We start from the raw sequence: 25,837 nt of genomic DNA, 5'->3' as shown, positions 1-25,837 counted from the left end.
CTCTTTCACATGTTATTAGAGGAGCTCAATATATAATAGACAGTAGTTGTGGATCCCAGAGATAGATTCGAAATGGGTTCTTTGTCATATCCGTGGTACCTCTCAGGAGTACACAGACACATTTTAAAGAAAAACAGATATATTCTCCATCAAGATAGTAAGTTAGTCTTGAAAAATGAGAGGCTTTAATTTGAGATTTAAGTAAAGGATAACAGTTTATCCCATTTCACCTACCTCTGTTCCGTATATTTCTTTAAGCAACTCTAGAGCTCAGAGTTTGCTTTATAACAAATCATATATGATGTATAATTTTCTACTTCCTGTAGGATTCTTTTTACAACTTAATATTTGAAAGATGATCATTCAGCCTCTACTTAATTATATATTTGGTTACAGAGATCTTACTCTCTCAATTGTAGGAAGTTTCTCACTGTTAGAAATGGTGCATAACATTGAGGTTAATTCTGCCATCGTATAAGTTATACACAGTGATGAAGCTAGAATGAAACTTTAAAAAATTTTAAAGGAGATTAAATGAGATAATAAAAGTGTAGCCTTTGCATCAATGCTTGGCACCAAAAACATTATCTGTTTATTTTCAACAGATCCATTGAAAATGCTTTATGAGAATGATCTCTATGACTGTGAAGATTAAATAGTATATTTGAAAGTGGTGTTGCTGAGTGGGATCATTAAGGAAAGTTCTACTTAGACTCAAGAGACAGAATAGAGATATATTATATCCTATTCCATTACAGAACATATTCCTAATATTATATCAATACTCTGCTTAATTAAGAATAATCCTCAGATGTTTTAACAACATAATATTGACTGCAAAATTGAAATCACATGAGAAACTATAATATTCAAAACAAAAACCCTCTATGTAAAAACTGAACTCTAGTCATTAAATTTGTTTCTTGTAGGAGTCCAGGTTAACAATTCTGAAAACACTTTATGTATATACTGAGGTTGAATAAGTAAGTTAAAGGTATGATGAAGAGTGGGAGCAGGGTTTTACATGTTTGGAGTGTGAAATAGGTATAGATAAGCAATGGAAAACCTGGATTGAGCTCCAAGGTAATGGGCATGTGGAAAGTCTTTGAATTATTTTAGCAACTTGTCTGTAAATTTAAACTAATCAACCACAGAGCATTTGCAGAACAAAATGAGAAGATGAATAAGAAGCCCTAAATTTTAGATGTGGACAGAAGAACAGCTTCTGTTTTGAGGGTATATGCTGGATTTTATAATTTAACCATTGTACTGCCAGATTAGGTTTTCTATTTCCAAAGTGGGCAGAACACACTGTATTTGTCTCCTAGGGGAAGGATAATTGACCTTAAAGGTCTTGGAAAAAGCATTATAACCACCAGTTATAAGATCAATTGGAGAGTAATTGTAAAAGTGCTATGAAGATATGAGGCATGTAAGAAGCAATATAAAAAGGGTGGCCAAATAGCAGTTTTAAAACAAACTGAATTTATTGCTTACTGGCAAGGGAAGAATGCACCACACAGGTGTAACTTCAGAGAGTTGTTCAAAGCAGAAATTAAAGGGTTTAAAAGATATATAGAGAAAAACACCAAATAGGGCACGGTCCTGATTAATGGATGTGGATTATGAGCTGGGTTGTAAACTCTTATTTGCATCTGGTTACCTTTAGAGTTAGCACCACTAGTATGGAGAAACAAGGTTTCAAATAGGTCTGGAAAGAAGAGAGAAAAGTTTCAGAGAGCCCAGGGTCATGCTTGTATACCCTTGCTCAAAGATTTCCAAGATTTTAATTTAACAGGCATCATTATCATGTACAGTCTTACTTAGAAGCAAGAAATAAAGCTAAGGAATTTATAGAGGTACTTTCCATTGATAAGATTTAAGGGAAAACTAGTAGTATTTGATAATAAACACTTTATACAAAGTTACAAGATTTTCATTGGTTTTGAGGAATGACATAAAGAAGATGGAAGACTAGGAAGCTTCAGCCCTTGTTCCCTAATGGAAACATTAAATATATACATAGGAAATTTTATGGCATTTTCACTTGCCCTTACCCCACCAATGAGGCATGAGGCAGTTAGGAATAAGCAGCCCAATTCCCAGTCTTCTCCCTCAAACCAGAAGAAGCAGAATAGAGAATATTTGTCACATTCAAACCTATTTGTGGGCTCCCACAGGGACTGGTTTCTGTCTTGTTGGACTCAGGGCTCAGTGTGGATCTTAAGCTGTGGAAACAGTGAAAGGCAGTGGTAGGCACCATGCCACATGGAAACTGCAGGGGGAAAGCAGATATATATATGTCTAGGCACAGAAATTATGGGCAGAAGGATATAATAGGACATGTGAGACCTAAAAAGAAGCTGGGGTGAGACTCTGGAAAATTAAGACATCTAAGCAGTCATCTATATGAGAGAAACTGGGGAGGAAAAGGCATAGTAAGGCCCCAGCAGGACACATTCCCAGAAAATACCCATGAAGACAAGCTGATCCCAAAACTCAGGGGCCTGCTAATTAGTGAAGATCTTCTACACCAGTCTTCAAAGACTGGGAGAGGCGTTTGTTTTTTCACATGCCCAGTTTTCAAATGAATACCACAAAGCATTTAAAACAAAAAACAAACAAACAAAAAAAACTATCATCCCTTCAAAAGAATGAAGTAAATTCCTACTAGCTTTCAGTATTGGACTCACTAGATGAAGACATTAAAGCAATTATCTGAAATATGCTCTAAGACCTAAAGTAAAACACAAAGAACTGACAAAAATAGGGAAAATGGCATATGAACAAAATGCATCATCAACAATGAGACAGAAATTATTTAAAAGAATGAAATAAAGATTCTGTGAAGATGGAGAAGTAGGAAATACCAGAAATCCATCTCTCCACCTACACAGCAATTGTACTGGAAGAAGTTACCTGATGTTACTGTTTTTAACTTTGGAGTCCATTAGAAGGCTTTCAATTTCTAGGGGTCTACTTGATGGGGGAGGGTGGGACGAGGGAGAGGGGCAGAAAAAATAACTATATGGTACTAGGCTTAATACCTGGTGAGGAAACAAACCCACATGTCACCTGTTTACCTGTGTCACAAAACTTCACCTGTACCCCCAAACCTAAAATAAAAGTTAAAAAAAAAATCTCTTGGCTGGGTGCGGTGGCTCACGCCTGTAATCCTAGCACTTTGGGAGGCCAAGGCAAGTGGATTACCTGAGCTCAGGAGTTCAAGGCCAGCCTGGCCAACATGGTGAAAGCCCATCTCTACTAAAATACAAAAAATTAGCTGGATGTGGCAGTGTGCACCTGTAATCTCAGCGACTCGGGAGGTTGAGGCAGGAGAATTGCTTGAACCCAGGAGGCAGAGGTTGCAGTGAGTCGAGATCACGGTACTGCACTCTAGCCTGGGCGACAGAGCAAGACTCCATCTCCAAAAAAAAAAAAAAAAAAAAAATCTTTTCTCTAAACATTCCTTTCACTTTATCCCCCAAATGAATCTCCCTTTGCATAACATTTTCACCAAATACTCAGGCCAAAAACTGGCACTTTAACTTATGACTTAGAACTGTTGGGAATAAAACTCCAGAAAAAAAATTGCTATTGAGTACTGAATGTGTTTATTGATAAACTAAATATATTTTTAAAGCATAATACAATAATTATGTAGATGATAAAATATAAATTGTTCACTTAGGAGATTAATACATAAATCATATTTACAGATCATTGATTTGAGAAATACAGTTTGATGACATTTCAGTTTGAGCAAAAGATGAGGTGCTCAAGTATGGCATTCTGTCTCATTAAGACAGAATTCAAACTTTCTGTGAAGAGAAAGTCCCCCCATTTCTTGGTGTGCTTCAGGACCTCCGTATTCTTTAGATTTGGAGGCACCGCCCATTGAGGAGCTGGCTGCGGTGTTACAGGGAGGAGGAGGAGGAGGAACTCTAGGCCAGGGGCGGGGTACCCCGGATCCAGTGACCTCAAGGACTGCTCAGATGGAGTCAGTGTGGCAACAGAGCCTGGCAGCTCCGGAGGCCTGAGTGGAGGGGAGAGAACAGTGCTGCTCTAAGACCCAGCCCCCTCATGGGGGAGGGAGCAGCAGGGCTTGGCTCTCAGCTGCCTGGGAGGTGTGGAAAAGCTCCTTGTGACTGGGTGGCTCTCATGGCCTCTCCCAGGGCCTCCAGTGTTGTTAGCATCTCTACCAGCTCCTCTTGTTGCCTGGAGAGTCTGGATCTCTCTTCTTTCAGTTCTTAAATCAGGGACGTGAATTTCTCCATCAGCATCGCATTGGTGCTATTCACCTTCTTGTAAGCATCTACAAAGCCGGGGGTGTTGAAAGACTTTTTCTGTACCCTGACATCTTTTAAAGATGCCTCAGTCTCTAAAATCTGTTTTCTTGCCAGTGAGCTGGCATTCCTCCTTCACCTGTGAATGCAGTGTTTCTGCAAGTTGCCTTTCACCTCTTACACAGAGTCGGTTCCTAAGAGACAGACAAAGTCAATAAAAGTAAGAGACTCAGCAGTAAACCCATGAGGTGTGGACACACCACTGTCTTCCGATCGAGGCTGTGGAAAGTGACTTGAGGACTCGGGTCACGGGGTGGCAGCCCCACCATCTCCTCATCCAGCTTCCCAGGAGTCAGCGCAGGGTCCAGCTCCACAGAAGATCGCAGCTCCTCCATGGCACCACAGGCACCATAGGGCTCTGCCCAGTAACCGTGGATCCCACAGCCACAACAGACACCAGAGAACACCCTGACATTCCGCCTGGCATCCAACCAGCAGCGGGCACCCTGAATTGATCAATTGTATGATCGGCTAGAGGGAGAAATTTGTAAATAAAGCATACTTTTCTCTATTATTGTTTAACAGGAATACTATTCTGTTTTCTTATTCTTTTATATTAATAAAAACTTAAAATATAGTGAAGTGTGCAGATGTTAACTGCATGATTTCACAAATTTTTAAAATTTTATATTCCTTTCAGTAGCCAGCAGCCCTCTCAATGTATGGCTCATGTCCATTAACACAGATAATCTCCCCTGCAACTTTTCAGATAATACTGTCCACCTCTCCACAGCGGCCCCTGTTTTTGATTCCTGTCAACATACATCAGTTTGGCCAGTTCTTCAACTTCGTAACAATTAGAGAGATCACAATGTGCACTTTCATGTCTGCCTTCTTTGCTGAAAGATACCTCCTTATTCCACAGACTTTGATCAGTGGGTGTGTGGGAATCCAAGGCAGACCATGAAATGAGGCACACTGATCTATGGGTGAGTTCTTTTGATGTCCTCAGAGTAGACATCCAGGTATAAAAGTCCATAGCTCAGAACATGGTTTTCTCTGTAATATAATGGGGAAACTTTTATCTTAGTATTATTTATTCTTTAATTTTGTGATTCATAAAGCTGATGGTTTTTTATAGAAAAGGCTTAAATATTAGTTTCCCATTCAATTCTCTGAATAAATTGACTTTCATTTACTTGCTATTATCAGTTCTCAAGCTATATATCATTATATCATCTAGTCATTTTAGACCAAAACTTTAGTAATTCATATTCCTCAGGAATAGGATGTTTTATTTCTAAATTTTCATTCGACGTACTCAGTTTTGCTTGTTTTATGTTCATAAAACAATGCCTAACTACTAGTTTAAAGGTAACTTTTCATAGTGTAGGTAATTTAAAAATATATATATATATGTAAATACATAAACTAGTTTTAAATTCTTCAGTAAGAAATGAGGATTTTTTTCTTTAACTCAACACCTGTGTTAGAGAATTTAATCTCACATTCCTACAAAATATCTAACAGTCTTACAGTATTTTCTAAAGACCTCCTCATCTCAGTTATAATTTTACAAATTTCAAATGAAAGATATCACCACTTAAGCATATACTCATGCTTAACAAATTTCAAATTAGAGGACAGTTAACAAATTTCAAATTAAAGGAGAGTGATGAGGCTGCCATCATGTTTAAAATTAAAAAAATTAAAGTGAAGATAGTGATTTGATGATCCTAATTCTTTGTATACAAAAATATTATTTCCAAGAACTAGGCAAGCATAAGTGCATCTGTGTCCATTCATTCTTTCTCCAATATGATTCATTTAAAATGCCCCTTCCCCTTTCATTGATAATGGAAATATATACCCAACTCATTTAGTTAGAATGAAAATTTTGGAGTTTCTGAACCTCACCAAGCCCTGAATTCTGTGCTTGTGTTTTCATTTCCTCCCCACCAAACTATGTCATAGACACTTGTTATGAAGAGATAAATGTGAACACATTAAGGTTTCTTGTTACCAAGCCACAGAGACTAGGATGATAATAAGAAAGTGAAACCTGTTTAGCAAGAAAGCCAGCCTTTGCTCTATTTTATTATTGGGTTAATCAGGAAAACAGGTTCTGATGCAGGACTGTTTGGATTTCCCAGTAACGACAGTTCGGTATTTGTGATGAAGCTACTCTGAGGTTTTCTTACTATTATACTTTGAAATAATAAGAAGTGCACGTTTCTCTTGTAATAAAAATGTATATGGACAGCAAGGGAACCAGGACAGCTAAAGCAATTTTGAAAAACAAGAATGCCATCTCTACTTTAACACTTACTACATACCTAATAAATTCCACATGGTATTGGCAAATGGATAGACTTATCATTCAATGGGACAGAACAGTCTCAATCAAACAAATATGCTCAACTGATGTTTGAAAATACGCAAAAGCAATTCATGAGAGGAAAGCCAGCCTCTCCCTCAAATGGGCAACTGGACATCCATAGGCAAAATAAACAAAAGCCAAATAACCAAACCTTGACCTAAACACCTGTCTTGGGCCATTCAGGCTGCTATAACAAAATGCCATGAAGTGGGTGGCCTATAAACAACAGAAATGTATTTCTCACAGTTCTGGAGGCTGAGAAGTCCAAGATCAAGGCACTGTCACATTGGGTGTCTGCCAAGGACCCATTTCCAGGTTCATAGACACTGTGATCCTCTGTTTCCTTGCTGTGTCCTCAGATGATGGAAGGGACAAACAAGCTCCCTCAGTCCTCTTTAATAAGGGCATTAATCCCATTCCTGAGGGCTCTGCCATCACCCAAAATGCGTTCCATATCCAATGAGCAGCTGCCCGGCCTGCAGGACAATCTGTGGTTAACGAGCCCCAGGACAGGACACATCCTCAACCTGGCTTCCAGCCCTTACCGGATGGGGACAAGATTTAAAAAAAAAAAAAAAAAAAAGTATAATAATAGATAAAGCCCAGGACAAACTAGAAAACTTCAGGAGTGTATTTGTGGCACTGGAATTTCAAGGAGTTGAGGACATCATTACATCTTTCAATTAAACTAGTTACTTGGGACCTATCGGGGACATGAAAGTTCTATTCAGTGTCTTTTTCGAGAGCCAAGGTGGTGTATTCTAAGAAGTAAAACATATGCCTTGGGTGTTATTAGTAACATGTTAACTCTGAAGGGAACAAGGAATATCCTAGCAAGGTCTTAAATTTTGACCTTAGTCTGTGTGGAGATATGTGATTTTGATTTAATGCTTTGGGGGTCTGTGATGCAAGAGATTCCTGGAGGGTTTGTTTGATGTGAAGGGGACACTTTTCAGATTTACAATAAATATGAAGATGAAGCCAGTTGTTGACCAGGACATCCCGTGCTAAGATGACTGCCTGAAGTTTCGACCAGTGGTGGTTTTGGGGTCCTGTCCTTTTTTAGGGATATTCTGGCTAAGGGATGGAAAACAACAGCTTTCCATAAGCTTCACCAAGGATGATTAGCGGTGATGTTTGCATGGTCTACGACTCCCATTACTGTTCACCCCGTTAACCCCACGGGGCTTCCCAGGCAGTCAGGGAGTCTAGGGGAGGAATGAGCTCCTGGTATTTGGCAAGGGACTTGGGCCAGAGGGAGCTGCCCACTCCGGCAGGTGGAAGTATCAGGGGGCCCAGGTTTTGCTCCATCCCACCTTAAGGAGGCCTAGGTAGCTGTGCCAACCTTGTGGGCTGCAGTTTCCATGACCCAAAGCATAAGGGGCAGCTGCGTCTGGAGGGTGAAAGGCTCAAGGACTCTCAGAGTCTCCCATTTCCAAGACAGCCCAGTAGGCAGCGGTCCTTTGTTGTTCCAATGGTGGATACCAGGGGGCTAAGGGGGTAATATCTTATATCAGAAGCTCCAGGCAACTAATGGCCATCCTAAATAGTCCAAAGGCTCCAGGAGACATTGCAAAAGGCTGCCAAAGCTTCTCCAGTGGAGTTTTTTGAGGCCATTCACAGGAGTGTCTAATGACTTTAAAGTAAAATTTGTAAATGAGGAATACATTTCCACCAGAACTCAAAAGTACTAAAGTACTTTAAAGTATTACATGAATCTCCTGGAGGAGGACATCCTCCCTGCGCTCCTGGAGAAGGGGGATGATGCTAAGATCTCGTCTGCAAAGATCATGTGCGATAACAGAGCCAGGGAGACCTCCTAGGCGGTCTGAAAAGCTGCACTGGGTCCCTGCAGAAGGGGAGGTAAACTGAAGCTGAGAGGCAATGGAAATGAGCACTAAACAGAACCGTCAGCCAAACCCTTAAGAGCAAAGGATTTACCAGGTAACTGAATAAAATTAGCAATTTAAATGAATTAGGTATTGACTATGGCAGGCCTAATGGATGGGACCACAGCATTAAGGTTGCAGTAATCCATCATCATGAGGTGCCCTTTCTATATGTGTGTGTGTGTGTGTGTGTGTGTATGTATATATGTATGTATTTTTTTCAGATTTGGGAACAGAAAAATTGGGCTGTTGAAAGCAGCAGTGAGGATAATCACCTCTTTATTAGGTTTTATAGAATTAGTTTTAATCATTGAATGCCTTGTTTCAACTTACATTGGGTCACATAAATTATCTTAACTGGAGGTTCACAGGGTCACATTTTAACCAAGTTTTTAAGTGCCGAAGACTTAATTATTATTTATTGTGTCAGACCTTCCATCTATGCCCAATGTAGTATATTTTACATCAATAGATATATGACTATGGAAAACTTAGGCAAGGCTACAGTTAAAGTGAGGCATAGTCATTTTTTAAAATTTCATATGTAGTTATCTTCTCAGGCTTATGGGAGCAGTGGAATTTAGTGGAATCCCCCGGCTTATAATTTGAGCGTCCAGCTCATTAAGTTCATGAATTATTTTCAATTAGTGCATATTAACATTGTTAAAGTTAGAACCTATGTTGTAGAAGTATAAAAGTCAATCAGTGCCCTTTGTTAAATTCTTCAGTATATAAATATGTTAATTTTAAATTTCTAACTGGATTTGATTATATTAAAACCGTAATGAGGTACCACTTCACACTTACTAGGATGGTTCTAATTTTTAAAAAGTGGAAACTAAGTGTTGGCAAGCATAGAAATCAGAAACCAGAATGCACTGCTGGTGGGAATGTAGTTTAGTTTATTATATATTTACATCAAAATATTATCTATAAACATATTATTTTTTACTTTCTCCTGTATCCAGAGGTTTGTTTGTAAATCAATAGGTGATCTGACGCTAGCATTATGTTTGCTACACTGGCGTTTGCTTAGTCCTTGAAGTTCCTCTCTTTTTCCCACTTTTGACTTGTAGCTAGCTGCCTAATCCGACATTCTCCTTTTCTTTCCCATTTTTTTCTTTCCTATTTTTCTTTCATTTGTTTTAGGTTTCTAGCCTCCTGAAGCTGAAGTTTTCTTAGTCTCTGGTTGATAAGAGCAACCGAGGGAGGCGGGAAGTGGGTACTCTCTGGTATGGCTGCTCTGACCCCAAGATAATCAGTCCCTTTTTTTCCTTTTAAGTAAAATCTTTAGAATAAATTGCAATCTAGGTGACTACAAACTTTTGGTCCTTTTCCTCTCTTTGGATGTTTTACCTGACAAGCCCCTGCAGGACCAAGTAGCCCTCTGTTGCTTTGTCCTTTCAGATTGTTACCCAAAAAAAACTAGGGAGGGTACTGGCCTTGCGGGCAGCTGCTTCCCTTTCCAGGGTGTCCCACTTGACCTCTGAGGGTCAGAGGGAAGAGGAGCAGAAGGAATGTGGCAGCGAGGGAAGTGCCTACCTCAGCACTGCCTCCTCCAGGGCACCATGAGGATTCAGGTGTCTGAGTCAGGGCTGGGCAACTGGATCCTTTCACTGCTCCCAAGTCACCCCTACAGTGAAGCCCAGTAACACCCTCTCCAACCATAACTAAGGGGAAATCTTGACTCCCCTGGAGCCTGTTGCATGTATCCAGTTTATTCGTTTTTGGTGTTGAGTCGTATTAAATTGTTTGAATATACAATCTGTGCATTCACTTGTCGATGGACATTGGGTTGTTTCCAATTATTGGCTATTATAAACAGACTTGTTAGGAACACTGTGTAACAATTCTTTGTGTGGACACTTGTTTTCACTTCACTTGGGTAAATGCTCAAAAGTAGAATGGCTGACTCAAATGTTAAGTCATATGTTTAACTTTTCAAGAACTGCCAACTTGTTTTCCAAAGTGGTTGCACTAGTCCACATTCTCAGTAATGCTAAATCACAGTGCCAGTTGTTCCATGTCCTTGGAAACCATTTAAATTACAGCCACTCTAGTGAGTGTCTAATGGCATCTCATGATTTTGTCTTTCCATTTGCTTGTTTTTTTGCCATTCATCTTCTCTGGTGGAGCATCTGTTCAAATATTTTGCCCAGTTTAAATCTTTTAGGGGGGTCTTCTTATTCTTGTTTTAGACTCTTAAGTGATCTTTATGTGTTCTAGAAGTCCTTTATCAGACAATACGCTTTGCTAATATTTTCCCCACTATGTCTTGCCTTTTTTTTTTTTTTTTTTTTTGCAATTAAAGCCACTTTGTTTCAGTGGCATTAATTACCTTCACAATGTTATGTGACCATCGCCACTATTTCCAAAATTTTTAACCATCCCAAACAGAACTCTACAGCCATTAGCAATAACTTCCCACTTCCACCACCCCCCAGCACCTAGTAACTGCTGTTCTGTCTGTAGGGAGCTTACCTATTCAAAGTATTTCATGTAAGTGGAACACGTATTTGTCCTTTTGTGTCTATTTCACTTAGCATAACATCTGCAAGGTTCATCATGTTGTATGTATCAAAACTCTATTCCTTTTATGGCTGTATAATATGCCACTGTCCCGTATATGATGCATTTTCTTCATCCATTCACTTTTCAATGGATATCTAGGTTGTTTCCAAGTTTTGGCTACTGTGAATAATGCTGCAATTAATACGAGCATATAAGTATCTGTTCAAGCCCCTACTTTCTTTTAACTATACATCTAAAAGTATAAATGAAGGGTCATATGGTAATTTTATGTTTAGCTCTGAGGGAGTGCTGAACTGTTTTCCACAGTGGTTGTACCACTTTACATTCCCACCAGCAGTGCATTCTGGTTTCTGAGTTCTATGCTTGCCAACACTTACTTTCCACTTTTTAAAAAGTGGAGCCATCCTAGTAAGTGTGAAGTGGTACCTCATTACGGTTTTAATTTGCATTGCCCTGATGACTAACGATTCTGAGTCTCTTTTCAAACTATGTTAGCCATTCATGTATCTTCATTAGAGAAATTAGTAATGCTGTGCCCATTTTTAATTGGACTTTTTGTTAAATTGTAGTTCTTTATATATTCTGGTATTAATCCCTTACCAGATATATAACTTACAAGTATTTTCTCCCATTCTGTAGGTTGCCTTACTTTTTTTGATAATGTCCTTTGATGCACAAATATTTTTAATTTTGTGCATAAAAATTTAATTTTAATTTTGATGAAGTCCAATTTATCTTTTGTTATTCATGCTTTTGGTGTCTTAAGAACCCTTTGGCAAATTAAAGGTCATGAAGTACACCCCTATGTTTCTTCTAAAAGTCTGATGGTTTCAGCTCTTATACTTAGATATGTCACTGATCTATTTGGAGTAAATATTTGTATATGGTGTGAGTTAGGGCTCTGAATTCACTCTTTTGCTTGTGGAAATCCAGTTATTCCAGCATCATCTGTTGAAAAGATTTTTCTTTCCTTATTGAACAAACTTGGAAACCTTGTCAAAAATCATTTGGTCACAGATGTATGGTTTAGACAACTCCTGAGTTGTAAAAGGAAAGAGAGAAACAGAGATGGTAACTATAGTATGTTTGTTACTGAGGGCAATGACCCAGAAGAGGGGAAAATTGATGATGCAGGAGAGAGAACTGCTTGTCTTAGCAGACAATAGGTGATGGAGTTTGGAAGAGGAATACAAGTGGAAGGTCTGGCCTTGGAGAATTTATCTAGAAGAACTGGCAGGAAGGCCAGTATGTCACTGCAGATGCTAATAGGTAGGTGGGCACGGTAGCAAATTACAGAAATGAATCCATCTACTCAACAAATACTTATTGGTTGCTTACACCTTACTTTGTGCCAGATATTGTTCTAAGGATACAATTGGTATTTTCAGCCATTTAAACTTTAGCCATTCTAATTGGTATCTAACGATATCTCACTGTGACTTTAATTTGCATTTCCATTTTTTTCTTTTCTGATTTTTTTGCCATTGATCTTCTCTGGTGAAGTATCTGTTCTGTTCTGAGGGTTCTCTGGTGAACCCTTATACATTGCTGGTGGGAATGTAAAATGGTGCAGCCACTGTGGAAAACAGTTTGGCAGTTCCTCAAAGAGCAAAACACGATTACTGTATGATCCAGTGAATCTACTTTTAGGCATATAAAGAACTGAAGGTATGAACTTGAACAGATACTTACATGCCAATATTTATTGCAATATTACTCGTAAGAGCCAAAAGGTGGAAACACCCCAAGTGTCCACTGAAAAATGAATGGATAAATATGCTATACACAGGCAATGGAATATTTAGCCACAAAAGGAGTGTAGTTCTGATACATGCTACAACATGAATGGACCTTGAAAATGTTCTGCGAAGTGAAGTATGCAGACACAGTGAATCAAAACACAGGTCCCTGTGCTCATGGAGCTACCACATTTAAGGATAAGAAAGCAATACCAAACACAAAGGACTATGGCAGGCTTGAGGATCTGAAAGTTGAACTGGACTGTGGATGTTTGGGCAACACCATCAAATTTATGTTTAAAATGGCTGCTAGGGGGCCCGTCAGTGGTTACTGTAGAAAATCTGAAGGTTTCTTTACCTCCCAGGAATAATTTTGGTCAGTAAGCAACATTAGTGTAAGTTTTCACATGTAAAGTCAATATATCAACTACTGCAGATAAAAGTGAAGACAAATGTGTCTTCTGTAAACTTGCAGTAAAGCAATGGATTAAATTCTGGGATTTAAATCTTCTGAATAGTGTTTCCTCTCTCAAACTGATCCATAAGTAAATTGTTTATATGTCCATCTGTTTTAGAATCCAGAATAAGTAGAAAGTCAAATAAAATTTATTATCACTGATGACTTTTTATGGAAACTCTATACCCTCAAAAATTTAAAATCTTAATTAAAAGTCTAGTGAAGACTTAACTGTAGAAGCAAATGAAGATAAGAATTGCCGTATCAGTGAACTTAATACTTGTCTCATGGTTCTCTTACCATTTTTGTACTCTAAAGGTTCACACTTAGATGACATATCACCCTCAGAGCAGTGGAGATTTGATGGGCTACTTAATCTAGACCTAAACCACCTTGAAAATCTGCTCCCACTCATCACTCAGAAGTCACTTCCACCTATCCCTAAATTCTCAGAAGAATCCTGAGTCATGAGAGAAATTCTAAAGAGCCAGTGAAGGATCTTTACAGGTTGAAAAGGAGCCCTGAGGAGATACTCATTTTGTTTCTGAACTTCTTTGAGCATATCAGATCAGAAATATCTAGGCCTTAATGAAGTCATGTCTTTCGCAGTGACACGGATGGAGCTGGAGGCCATCACCCTAAGTGAAGTAATTCAGAAACAGAAAATCAACTATCACACGTTCTCACTCGTAAGTGGAAGCTAATCAATGGGTACACATGGACATATAGAGGGAAAGAACAGACTCCCGGGACTCCAAAAGAGAGAGGGTAGTAAGAGGGTGAAAGGTGGAAAATTACCTATTGACTATAATGTCCACTACTAAGGTGATGGGTACACTAGTAGCCATTATGCAGCATGTCCATGTTAACACACCTGCACATGTACCCCTGGAATCTATAAAAATGAACGTTTAAAAAATGTAAACATTAAGCCTCCAAGGGATAAAGACAAATGGCTTCTACTTCAGGTTCTCTCTCAAACTGCAGTGGGCAACAGAAAGGAAAAATTCCAGGTAAAAACAAAAAGCTGACCACAGGTGACTTTTTAAGTGGTATTATGAACTGTTCTTGTGGCTCAAGGTCTTACCTGGGTGTCTGTATTAAGGAAATTCATAAAGTAAGACTGGAAAAGAGTAAGAAAACTTTGTAAAATGTCATGGAATCACTGTAAAATATGCCACTATTTGACATTAGCCAAATAATGTACTCATGATACTTAATATTTTGTAAATTTCTATAGTATAAATGGAAAAAAATTCTGATTGTTATTTTGCTTCCTGGACTCTTGCTTTTCGGAAAGTGTTTCACTGGAGATCAAAAAGTACTGTTGCTGGGAAAATAAATATTTTAGTGATGAAGTTCTATGTGGCTTCAGTCAAAGCATCTCAATGTGTGCTGTGTATATCTACATATAGATAGATACACTATTATCCATTTCTCAGACTATATTTTGAAATTGCCAGTTTCAAGCCTAGAATTACTCAAATGTCAAACTGAGTCATCCAATTTAAGTATTTTAGGATCTTACGGTCAGCATGAGAAATAAACTTGTACGCAATTCCTCTAACTTCCAACAAAGGGATTCCTATAGTTAGAAAATCTTTTTGTCTGCTATACATTATAATATAAAATCTAAAAATTCACCACCTTCCAGGCTCCAGCACGTGTTTGGGAAAAAAAAAATATGTACATATAGAAGATATGCTTTGTTACTTTGTTCTAATATATTTTAAAAATACCATTATAAGAGCAGAGTTCTGGAGCAGAAATATGCAATTCAACTTTATTGATTATGCCTAAGGCATAGGGAAATGAATTAAGTGGAATTATGGATGGTGGTAAACAAGATGAAACGGGTGACAGAGAATAATAAATATAATTTTTTGATGGATCTTACAAACTATTAGTAAAAATGTGTAATTCTCACCTCAAAGATGCTTTAAGCTATGAAACACATTTAAATGGAGTAACTAAAAGAAGATCAATTAACAGGATGTGAAGGGATTGTATAAACATGAGAGGCTAGCAAGGCTGAAACCTTTTCTCCTCCAAATATTTCTGACATTTGTTGTATGCTTAAGAAAGGAGCATATATTTCTTCTAATAAGCTTTACACAAGTAGTTCTTATGGATATATCCTTTCAAACATAAACCAAAGCCAAATAAAAGTAAAATTTTTCCTAATTTTTCTTATCAGAAAAGTTAACAATCCCCTATCTTAAATAAACTGATACAGTTTCCAGCACCTACTAATGGCTCTAAGATGTTCATAAATTTAATTCTGCTTAATGTTGGGATGAAATCTGTCTCCCAGCACAGCAGCATAAGGATCTATCCACCATTATTCAGAGAGCCCAAGGACAGTCTTCAAGTCTCTATTTTACCATACCATTCTCCTTATGTTCCTAGTACATTTAAAGAATTCTGTTTTAGCTTCATAAGTGAACTACCCACCAACCAGAAATGCTTTTCCTCAACTTCTTTAATCTATAAAAATTTCATGCACACAACCTGATAAAATACATCAGAGTCAGGACATCCGATTTAAGTATTTTAGGCATATTTAATAAATAACTTCAGTAAATAGCACTGTAAAAAGTGAACTGTTAAAACTAAAGGCACTTAAAACAAGAATGTGACTAGTATGAAACAAGATGGGCAACTCAAATGGTGAGAAGTAAACATACAGTGGTCTGCTATGGCACTAATTCGAAGTAAGACTCGCATAGGTGAGAGCTGTTGCATAGCCACGGTACAACTTCACATGTTCATTAAAAAGGCAAATTGACTGCTAAAACTTCAAAGAAAAAGTACTCATAAAAAAAGTCTTAACCCAAAATTGCAAACAAATACATTAAAAGATTAGAAGAGGTGATAAAAAGCACCAGACATTAAACAAAATAAAAATAATAAAATAAAATAAATTCAACTTGAAAGGTCCCCATTCAGCAAATACTTTGCAAAGTATGGCCTTTATGTAAATAGTGCTAAATCAAGGACTTTTTAGCAGAAAATTGCTCGGTTCTTATACCTAAGGCTTGAATTTGTAAAGTGAAGGCATAAAAGTTACCAAACATTAACTCTTAAAATGGCACACAGGTTTTAAAGCTATTGGTTCTTCCTTCCTAACTCTCTGAATTTTTCCCATGGCCTGTGGAGATCAACTATTTCAAACCTATTTTACACCAGCAACTCTAAATGTACTTGTCTTTCAGATATGTCATCAGTCATGTCTAACAGGCAAATAGCAAAATAACAGATTTAAAACAATCCTTAACTAGCTAGCAGGACATTTACTTTGGATTCTGCGTAACTGCAAACTGACATATTTGTAAAGCTAAAAATCAGTTTTAATACATGATTAACAGAAACTCTCATCATGCTCATTAACTATTGCCCTTTCAATCACTGTAGAAATATCACTTAATCCAATAAGCTTGATTTCAATAGTCCAGGAAGAAAAGGTCAAAAAGGCACAATGTGACCTTAGCTGACAAGAATAAGCATCCTGTCTCAAGTCTTTTGTCAGTCCCTGGCATGAATTACATTATTTTCAAAATAATAAAACATTTTAAAAATTATACATATTGTACATTTTCAAAACCTGCACATGAGCCAAACCATGGCAATATTGCCCTAAAGCTACCTAACTGTGACTATGGAAATTGCTACTTTGCATTCAGTGTTGTGGGATTTGCACAGGCGGTACTCATTTTCCCTCATACTTCGGATTGACCACAGTTGTCACGGCACTCTTATAAATAGGATTTTCACCCTAAAAAAAAAAAAAAGAAAAATTATCACTCTACTAAAATTATATAGAATAATTTTTATAAATCAAGACTAAGAGTTGTAATCATCTTAAGAAGTCATTTCTATTTTATTTGTCCAGATATCACAGTTGTTTTAAAGGTATTAATAATGGCTTATATAAAAATAGAAAATGGAAGCTTTGCTTTACAAGTCTAATGATGCCCCTATCTGGTGCTATTTCATTCTTGAGTCCTTCCCTCCATTGAAGGCTTAAGAATGTTCTCCATGGCACAGAATGTACTGTCATCGTGGATTCTCTCCTTTGAATTAGTCTGTAATGCCTGCCTTAAGGAAGCATGAACTCTGCTGCCATCACTGCCTGATTCTTATCCCTTTATTGTGAACAGAAGGCGCCTGCTAATCAAAACGGGAATCCTCGGCTTTCACTGCTGGGAGGGAGGTGTGCTTCTGGGGTCTCCTACAGAAGTTACTAATTTAGAGGGTAAGGCTGCCATTGTGTTATGGATAGCACTGTGCCCCACCAAGTCACACTGCCAAATTTGCTTAGAATGTTAGATAATTACCATTCCTTATGAAATAGTTGTTATTCTTCAACATCATATTGGTGAAATGTCCTATTGCAATGCTATTATTTAGTAAACAGTATGAAATCAAGGCTAGCAAGCAGGCTCCAAGCCATAAACACAAGAGATCTTTCAAGATCCAAAAATATACTGACAGTGATGTTTTCAGCAGAAAAAAACATATCACTGTATCACCATGTTCCTTAAAAATTCTCTTATACTGCAAGTGCTACATGTAAATACTTGCTATAGCATTCTTTTTTCTCCTGTTCTTATAAATTGAAAGCAGGCTTGAAAGCCAAGTGAGAAGTGTGACCAAATAACACTTTAGCAGAGCAAATTACAGTGCGTACAAATCAAAAATACTTGTTAACTACCAGGAAAATTTTTTTTCAGGAAAAAATTAAGATTTTGGAATGTTGTTCGGTTTTATATCTCACTATAGAACCAACTGCAGGTGATTTTTTAAAAAATAGAAAGCATCTAAAAACATTTTTTGATCTAAAAGTAAATTTTGTTTTTAAATTTTATTCACACTTCATTGCAGACTGTATTTGGATCTGCCTTTTGGTGCCACAATTTCTGCCCTCAAGGAAGGTATAGTTTGGCGGGTGAGAGACATGAAAATAAGGCACTCTGATAAAGTTTACAATAGAGTTATGAACATAATCTGGGAATGGTATAAGAAAAAAGTTATCAACTTTAAGAAGATTAAGGAGATTTTCATTGTGAAATTGACTATAGATAAATTATTGGCTGGTAAACAAAAATCTATGCAAGGTCAAGGTGTAGGGAAAAGAATGGGACATTTAAATAGAAATATATATAGTTCAGAAGTTTTTAGAGTTAGGGGAGGGCAGGCGCAGTGGCTCATGCCTGTAATCCCAGAACTTTGAGAGGCCGAGGGGTGGATCACTTGAGGTCAGGAGTTTGAGATCAGCCGGGACAACATGGTGAAACCCTGTCTCTACTAAAAGTACAAAACTTAGCTGGGTGTGGTGGCGTGTGCCTGTAATCCCAGCTACTCGGGAGGCTGGGATAGGGGAATCACTTGAACCCGGGAGGCGGAGATTGCAGTAAGCCAAGATCGCAGCACTGCACTCCAGCCTGGCCAAAGGAGCAAGACTCCATCTCAAAAAAAAAAAAAAAAGAGTTAAGGGGGCATATGTTTTGAGGTGAGGAGACAAAGGAAGAACGGCCCTAGAGGCCTTGCTATGAAGTCTGACCTTCATCCTGTAGGTATCCCATACCACCAAGGGAAAAATGTAGCATATAAAAGGCTGGGTCCCACAAGACACCAAATAAACCTCTGTGATTTCAGCTCAGCAGCTCATGTGATACCAATCAGAACCTGACAACATGCCTCAGTCCTCATCACTCCCCCTCCTCAAAATACACCTTGAATGGCTGCTGCAGAAACACGGACAAGCTCAGGATCCCTCAAACAGCATATGATGTGGATGACAAAACTGTGTACATCAAACTCTCAGCTCTAGTCCCAACTGAAGCTAATACATTATACAGTTTTGAGAGCAGACATTTCAAAATGGGGGTCAGGAAACTGGATTCTAGCAACTACCATCTTAAAAAGCCAGAGTGCAAATAAATTACACTCCACATTTATATCCTATCTGATTTGAGGCTAAGTGCTACGCATTCCTTCAAATATGTTGGGAAAATAAATTACCATCTAAGTTTCTTTAAAATCATATATTTGCTAAATCTAGTATTTAATACTCAAGAATTATAAGGGAAGGACAAAAAAAAAAAAAGAAAACAAAAAATAAAAAAAGCCCTATACGGATGAGTCCAAAGTGTAATTTATATGGAAGAACTTACCTTTGGAGAAAAATCTGTCTTGTCATATACACAAACATTTGTATTTATTATTTCAAAGTCCATTCAAACAAAAGTTTAACATGCAAGGTTAGAGGTAAAATTAAGCTCACTATCTGCATTAGGCATCATTTTAAATGAAGGTGAACTAAAATAATTCAGATTAGTTTCCATCATTCAGAGTGCACCACCCCCCAACCCCAATAAAATCCACATCAAGAGAACAGGGTTATATTATGAAAGGAAGCCCTCAAGCTCAATAAAATGTCATCTTTGTGCTCACTCTGGAATGGCTGACAGTGGTAGCTACAGAACCATTTCTATAATGTATTAAATATGTAATGCAGAACTGTGGGAGATTTGGGATCCACATTTAAACCTGCATAGAGCAGATTAGGACAGACCATTTTTTTTAACCCACTCCAACAGTTAGAAGCTGGTAATGTGACATGTTCTTTTTAATGCTCCTACATGGTAGTCTGGTGCCAAAGTAATTAGTGCCTACCCATTATTTCAAAAAGTTTAATGACGTAATTGACTGGCAAACCTTGGTCCGTATCAGAAAAGTTTTTTACAATCCGTGATGTAATTTCTTGATGCTCCTTCATTTATTTCAATTGTTAATTTCTACTTTTTCTTGAGAAAACATCTCTTAAAATAATCTGTAGCCATCAAATTGCCTGGACTTCAATAATGCATAGAGAAATGTTTACCAAACTTTTGCTTCTTGAATTACATAAAATGCCTATTTTAGCAACATTTTAGCCATATATACATTATAAACATTAAGTTTAAGTAACATTTACTCATTATTTCCTTCAAAATACAATTAAAGGTACAGCAAGGTTGAAAATTTCACCTCAGTAGGTCAGAAATTTTTTCTCCTGCGAGAAATAACCACACGAAATTGTCAACATTTGCCTATTTTTGACCTACAACTAAAGAAAATAATATCTATTAAAAAAAAAAAAAAAAAAAAAAGGCCTGGCAATGTCATTGGCTAATCAGTTTTCCTCTAAAAATGACTTTCTGTAAAGTACTAAGTGAGAACGAGAAAAATGTGTTGTCTCAGACTAACACAAATTTGTACCAACCTGCTCGTATGTTAAATTTGAATATAATTTTCTGCCAACAAATTTAAGTTTAAAAAGTCTTACGATCTACTTAGAAATAAAAATCTGACAAGTTAATGATTTCTAATGTTATCAGTCCTTCCCATATCACTTGTAACTATTAAACATTCCTGTCCTTTAAGCTCTTATTCATGATCAGTTTGTAAGCACACTCTCAACAGTCAATAAGCACAACTGCAGCACTGGGTTCCATGTATTAAAGTGATGTCCCTAATATGATGTTTGCCAACGGCAGCAGTGTTAACTCTGACAGAGTAACAACAAATTGTAAAAAGGCTGTAAATCTCTATAAAGAGTGATCTACCTCTTCCTAACCAGGTAACAGGGACTTCTGAAGATACATAGCTGCTACGAAGTACAATGTCGTAGACAAGAACATGGACTCTGGAGCCCAACTGCCTGGGTTCAAATTTCAGCTCTCTGACTGACTAGCCATGGGAACTCGGTCAAGTTACATAACCCTTATGTGTCTCAGTTTTCTCATATGTAAAACATTCCTACAACTTTCACTATGAAGATTAAATATAGATTAAGAGTTTAGAATCATGCCTGAGACACAATGATCTGTATGTGTCACCAACACTGTCTTTATCTGCACAATAAGGTAGGCAGTGAGAAAAGTGGAAATCTTCCAGGCCCTATTATAGTCAGACAGTTGGGAAAAGGAGGAAGAGTTCTCAATCACCAGTCAGGAGAATTTAGTTCTAATCACAATTAACCTTTGTTATCAGAGTTTTAGGGGCTTGCATGATTATATTAGAATATGCTGGAAACATTTCATGAAAATTCAGGTATGAAGTTATAAACTTACATTTGAAAATTAGAATCATTCTCACATACACAGACACACACACATATATATATAATATACATACATATATATGGTCTTCTGGCTTTTAATGAAATTTTAAGTTATATTCAGGAAACTGATTTCAAATCTTTTGAGAACCAATAATGATACTGTAGTTGCATACCATACAAATATCACACTAGGTTACATTTAATTTTCTATTCTGCAATTTGGATTTCATGATCGATTTTCACTATCCGACCCTAAAATTTACTCATAACAAATTTGTTATTTAAGGATAATACTGGTGGGGCACAGTGGCTCACACCTGTAATCCCAGCATTTTGGGAGGCCAAGGCAGGTGGAACACCAGAGGTCAGGACTTCAAGGCCAGCCCAGCCAACATGGTGAAACCCTGTCTCTACTAAAAGTACAAAACTTAGCTTGGTGTGGTGGCGTGTGCCTGTAATCCCAGCTACTCGGGAGGCTGAGGCAGGAGAATCGCTGGAATCTGGAAAGCAGAGGTTGCAGTGAGCTGTCATCACACCACTGCACTCCAGGTTGGGCGACAGAGCAAGACTCTGTCTCAAAAAAAAAAAAAAAAAAGAAAAAGGGATAATATTATTCTAGGCATAGGACTGTTGTGAGGATTAGAGCTGACAGGCTGATTTCATATACTGGAGTGCATTTGCCAAATACAACCACCCCATACAATACAGAGTACTGACTCCCTGTGATAGATGAGAAGTGAAGTGGCTCAATGCTGTTCTGCTTACTAAGTGGAAGAGGTGGGATTTGACCTAATGTCTAACTAATTGCAAAGCACATTCTCTTTTCACTACAACATAGCTGCTATTCTATATCACATTACTTATTTTACAGTCTTTCTAAGAAAAACGCGAAGTTAACACACAAAAAGAAAAGCCACAATAGCGATATTTAAAGCCAGACTTAAAAAAAGACCAGCAATAGTGATAAGGGCACACAGTGCAGTAAAAAAGATAAAAGTTCACATGCAAAGGCAGAAAGTGAAGGAAAATACGAACGGCAATTTAGAGACCAGCTTTACGTCCGTAGTTTGGATTCTTGAAATTATTAATAGGACTCTTGTAAATCGGATTTTCTTGCTAAAGTAAAAGAAATAGTTTCTAATGATTTCATCAGAAAAAAAAAGGACATTTATAGTGTTCAAACACTATAAAGGGAATTTTTTTTCTATTTCTACCCTTCTGCAATTTATAATTTAAAAAATTGATAATTTTAAAAAACCCAAGGAAATTGTAGTAAAGTGCAACTAACTACAATTCATTTACAATTTAAAAATACTGAAGATTGTCATTGCTTTCTTGTATCAAAAGATGGATACACAAAGGCCAACATTTGGTTACCCCACCCTCTGACTCCTTATTTCAAAGCTCTAAAAATGCTAACATAAACTTTCAGTCACTTAGGGCTTTTAAGATTTTTATAAGCTAAGGTTTACTGAGATACAATTTTCATAGAGGAACATACATCTTTTTAAAGTACATAGTTCTGTGAGTTTTCAAATACATAAATCTACCCACAATCAAGATTATCCCCAGGAAGATTCCTTACGCCCTGTTGTGGTCAACCCTTTCCCCCATTCCAGCCCCTAGCAACCACTGATTTTTGCCCCTACAGTTTTGCTTTTCCAGAATATCTTCTAAATGGAATCATATTGTATACAGCAGGGGTGTCCAATCTTTTGGCTTCCCTGGGCCACATTGGAAGAAGAATGATTGTCTTGGGCCACACATAAAATACACTAACGATAGCCAATAAGCTTAAAAAAAAGTCACACAAAAAAAAAAAAACCAAAAACTTACAATTTCTAAGAAAGTTTACAAATTTGTGTTGGGGCCACATTCAAAGCTGTTCTGGTCTGCATGTCCTGGCCCACAAGCTGCAAGTTGGACAAACTTGGTATACAACCTTTTGAATCTGGCTTTCATTGAAGGTTCTTTGTTTTTTTGTTTCTTTTTTTAAAGAAAGAAACAGCTTTCCATTGAATAGCTTGCTACACAGATAACATTATTTAGGATTCTGCCCCACATTAGATGAAAAGGCAGATTTAGGATTGAAACTATTAAAGAAATAAAAATACTGGCCACAGTAACCAGAATATACATGCTTATAATCAATGTTTTGTTTCAATGGGATATATTTAGGATGCTTTCTGTTTTTCACTAAATGCAAATTCCTTGAGTAACTTTTGGGGGAATAAAACACTTAAAAATGACTTTAATGATCACCCTGACAGTTAATATATAAGTCTTAGGAGTATTACATTTACTTTATGAGCCACTTTGCTTTTTAGATGTTTTGTAACTTACCGTGTCCCATTTGGCATTCATTTTCTCCTTTTCAAATTTAGCAAACTCCCTTCTGTCATGAATTATCATTAAAAGCTTCCATATCAGCAGTAATGCAAGGCCAATAAGAACAATTCCAGCAACCACACCAGCTACAATTGGAATGATGTCTGGACCAGTGGGACACTCTGGAAAATAAGAAGGTTATAATAAGTACCACAAAGCTGGGCAGTATCTTATTAAAAAAAAATACAGGAATAAACACCCAAGAGAGTGAACGCACACTATCCCAAAGAATCTATAAAATAGCTTTTAGAACTAACAAGTGAGTTTACAAGCTTGCAGGATACATAATCAAGGAACAAAAATCATGTACTTTTCTATATATATAATTTATTTCCACATATTGAAAACAGAAATTTTTAAACAGTAATATTTACTATAGAATGAAAAAGCATGAAAAACTTACATATAAGTCTAACAAAATATATGCAAAATTTGCATGTTAAGAATTACTAAACACTGATAAAAAGAAATCTTTCAGACTGAATAAATGGAGATACTCCATGTGCAGGAGTTACAAAACCTAATACTGTTAAGATGTCAATTCTTCCCAGTTTGATCTATAAACTCAATAGTATCCCACTCAAACTCCTGGCAGAACTTCTGTAGCAATCAGCAAGCCAATTTTAAAATTAACGTGGAAGGCAGTGAACTAGGGGAAGTGTCTCAAAAACACTTTTGTAAAATAATAAAGTTGGAAGACTCTTATTACCTGCTTTCAGGGCTAGCTATAAAGAAAGCTACAAGACCACGTGGTATAGCTAACAGATAGACACTCAGACACATGGAACAGAATAGAGTCAGAAACAGGCCTACACATGTAAGGTCACCTGATTTTCAACAAAGGTGGAGAAAGCACAGTCTTTTTTCAACAGATGCCCCTAGAACAAGTGGACACTGATATGAAAAAAACTGAGCCTTTTGTCACACACTAAGAATAACTAAAGATGAGTTACAGATCTAAATGTGAAACCCCAGAAACTATAAAACTTCTAGAAAAAAACACAGGAGAAAAATCCTTAAAATCTTGGGTTAGGCAGAGTTCTGAAAGACAATGTAAAAATAAGAGCCACAAAAGAAAAACTTGGTAAACTGTACTTAATCAAAATTAAAACCTGTGGTATTCAAAAGACACTTAAAAAAATGAAACGATAAGGAGGCACAGGCTGGGAGACAATATTTGCAAAACACCTAGATGATAATTCAAAACACTACAGGACTCTAAGAACCTGGCAGCTTCTTACAAAGTTAAACATATGCTTACCATATGCTCCAAAATGCCATTCTTACTATTTACCCAAGAGAAATGAAAGCTTATGTTTACACAAAAACATGTACACTAAGGTAAAAAATTCTAAAGAATCTACAAAAAGGCTACCAAGAAAACTAAGATTAAAAAAAAAAAAGTTTCACCTTCAGAGAAGTTGAACAAAATCAACACTTTATATTAATATCCTTTAACAAATTATCTTTCCTAGTATTCAAACTTAAATCAAGCTCTAATTTTAAAATCATCAATCATAAAAAAAAAACTCTTACTACGCACTTGGTGTCAGGCATCGTTCTAAGTGTCTTATATAAATCACTGCATTTAATCTTCAAACTCTCCACTTAGAAAACTTAAAAGTGGAACTCTGTTTTCCTTATTTCTTATACAGTTAATTAGGTAATATTTTAAGCTTTGAAAGATGAAAAATTTCCCAACTTGACCTAAAATATTCCAGCTGGAGACTGTTTCTGGATGTTAGGCCTAAATAAGCAGAAACAAGACATACAAAATATGAAAAGAATGTTTGCAATCATCGCATTTCTACCTGGATTCTCCACAACATGAACCATGACCTCATTGTTCCCATTCACTGAATATGTAAAATAGAACCAACAGTCGTCAACATCCTTCTCCTTACAATGGGACACAGGATCAGGTTGGACTGGCTGGGGTAATTTGTCCCGACTTTCTACCTTGGTAATGTTAAAATAGGAACATTCCTGTGCGCATGTGTCTTTCTTTTCTCCTTTATTGAAGGCTCTGCACTGAACACATTCTCTGTTAAAAAAAAAA

At 37.1% G+C, this 25,837-nt stretch overlaps 1 protein-coding gene across 1 annotated transcript in view; it reads right to left on the bottom strand.

Annotated features, from left to right (window-relative positions):
- Positions 1-15,821: 15,821 nt before the first annotated feature.
- ITGB1 (integrin, beta 1 (fibronectin receptor, beta polypeptide, antigen CD29 includes MDF2, MSK12)) overlaps positions 15,822-25,837 on the bottom strand; it is a 40,414-nt gene continuing 30,398 nt past the window's right edge. The window contains exons 13-15 of the mRNA XM_011993310.1: positions 25,590-25,829; positions 23,734-23,900; positions 15,822-17,058 (exon numbers count right to left, since the gene is read on the bottom strand). Coding sequence (XP_011848700.1) covers positions 16,993-17,058; positions 23,734-23,900; positions 25,590-25,829 — 473 coding nt within the window. The 3' untranslated portion in view covers positions 15,822-16,992. The remainder of the gene's footprint in view (positions 17,059-23,733; positions 23,901-25,589; positions 25,830-25,837) is intronic.

The sequence above is a fragment of the Mandrillus leucophaeus genome, unplaced genomic scaffold (assembly GCF_000951045.1).
Source record: "Mandrillus leucophaeus isolate KB7577 unplaced genomic scaffold, Mleu.le_1.0 Scaffold429, whole genome shotgun sequence".
NCBI lineage: Eukaryota > Metazoa > Chordata > Mammalia > Primates > Cercopithecidae > Mandrillus > Mandrillus leucophaeus.
The sequence above is the reverse complement of the archived record's forward strand: the minus strand, read 5'-3'. Positions and strand labels throughout refer to the sequence as shown.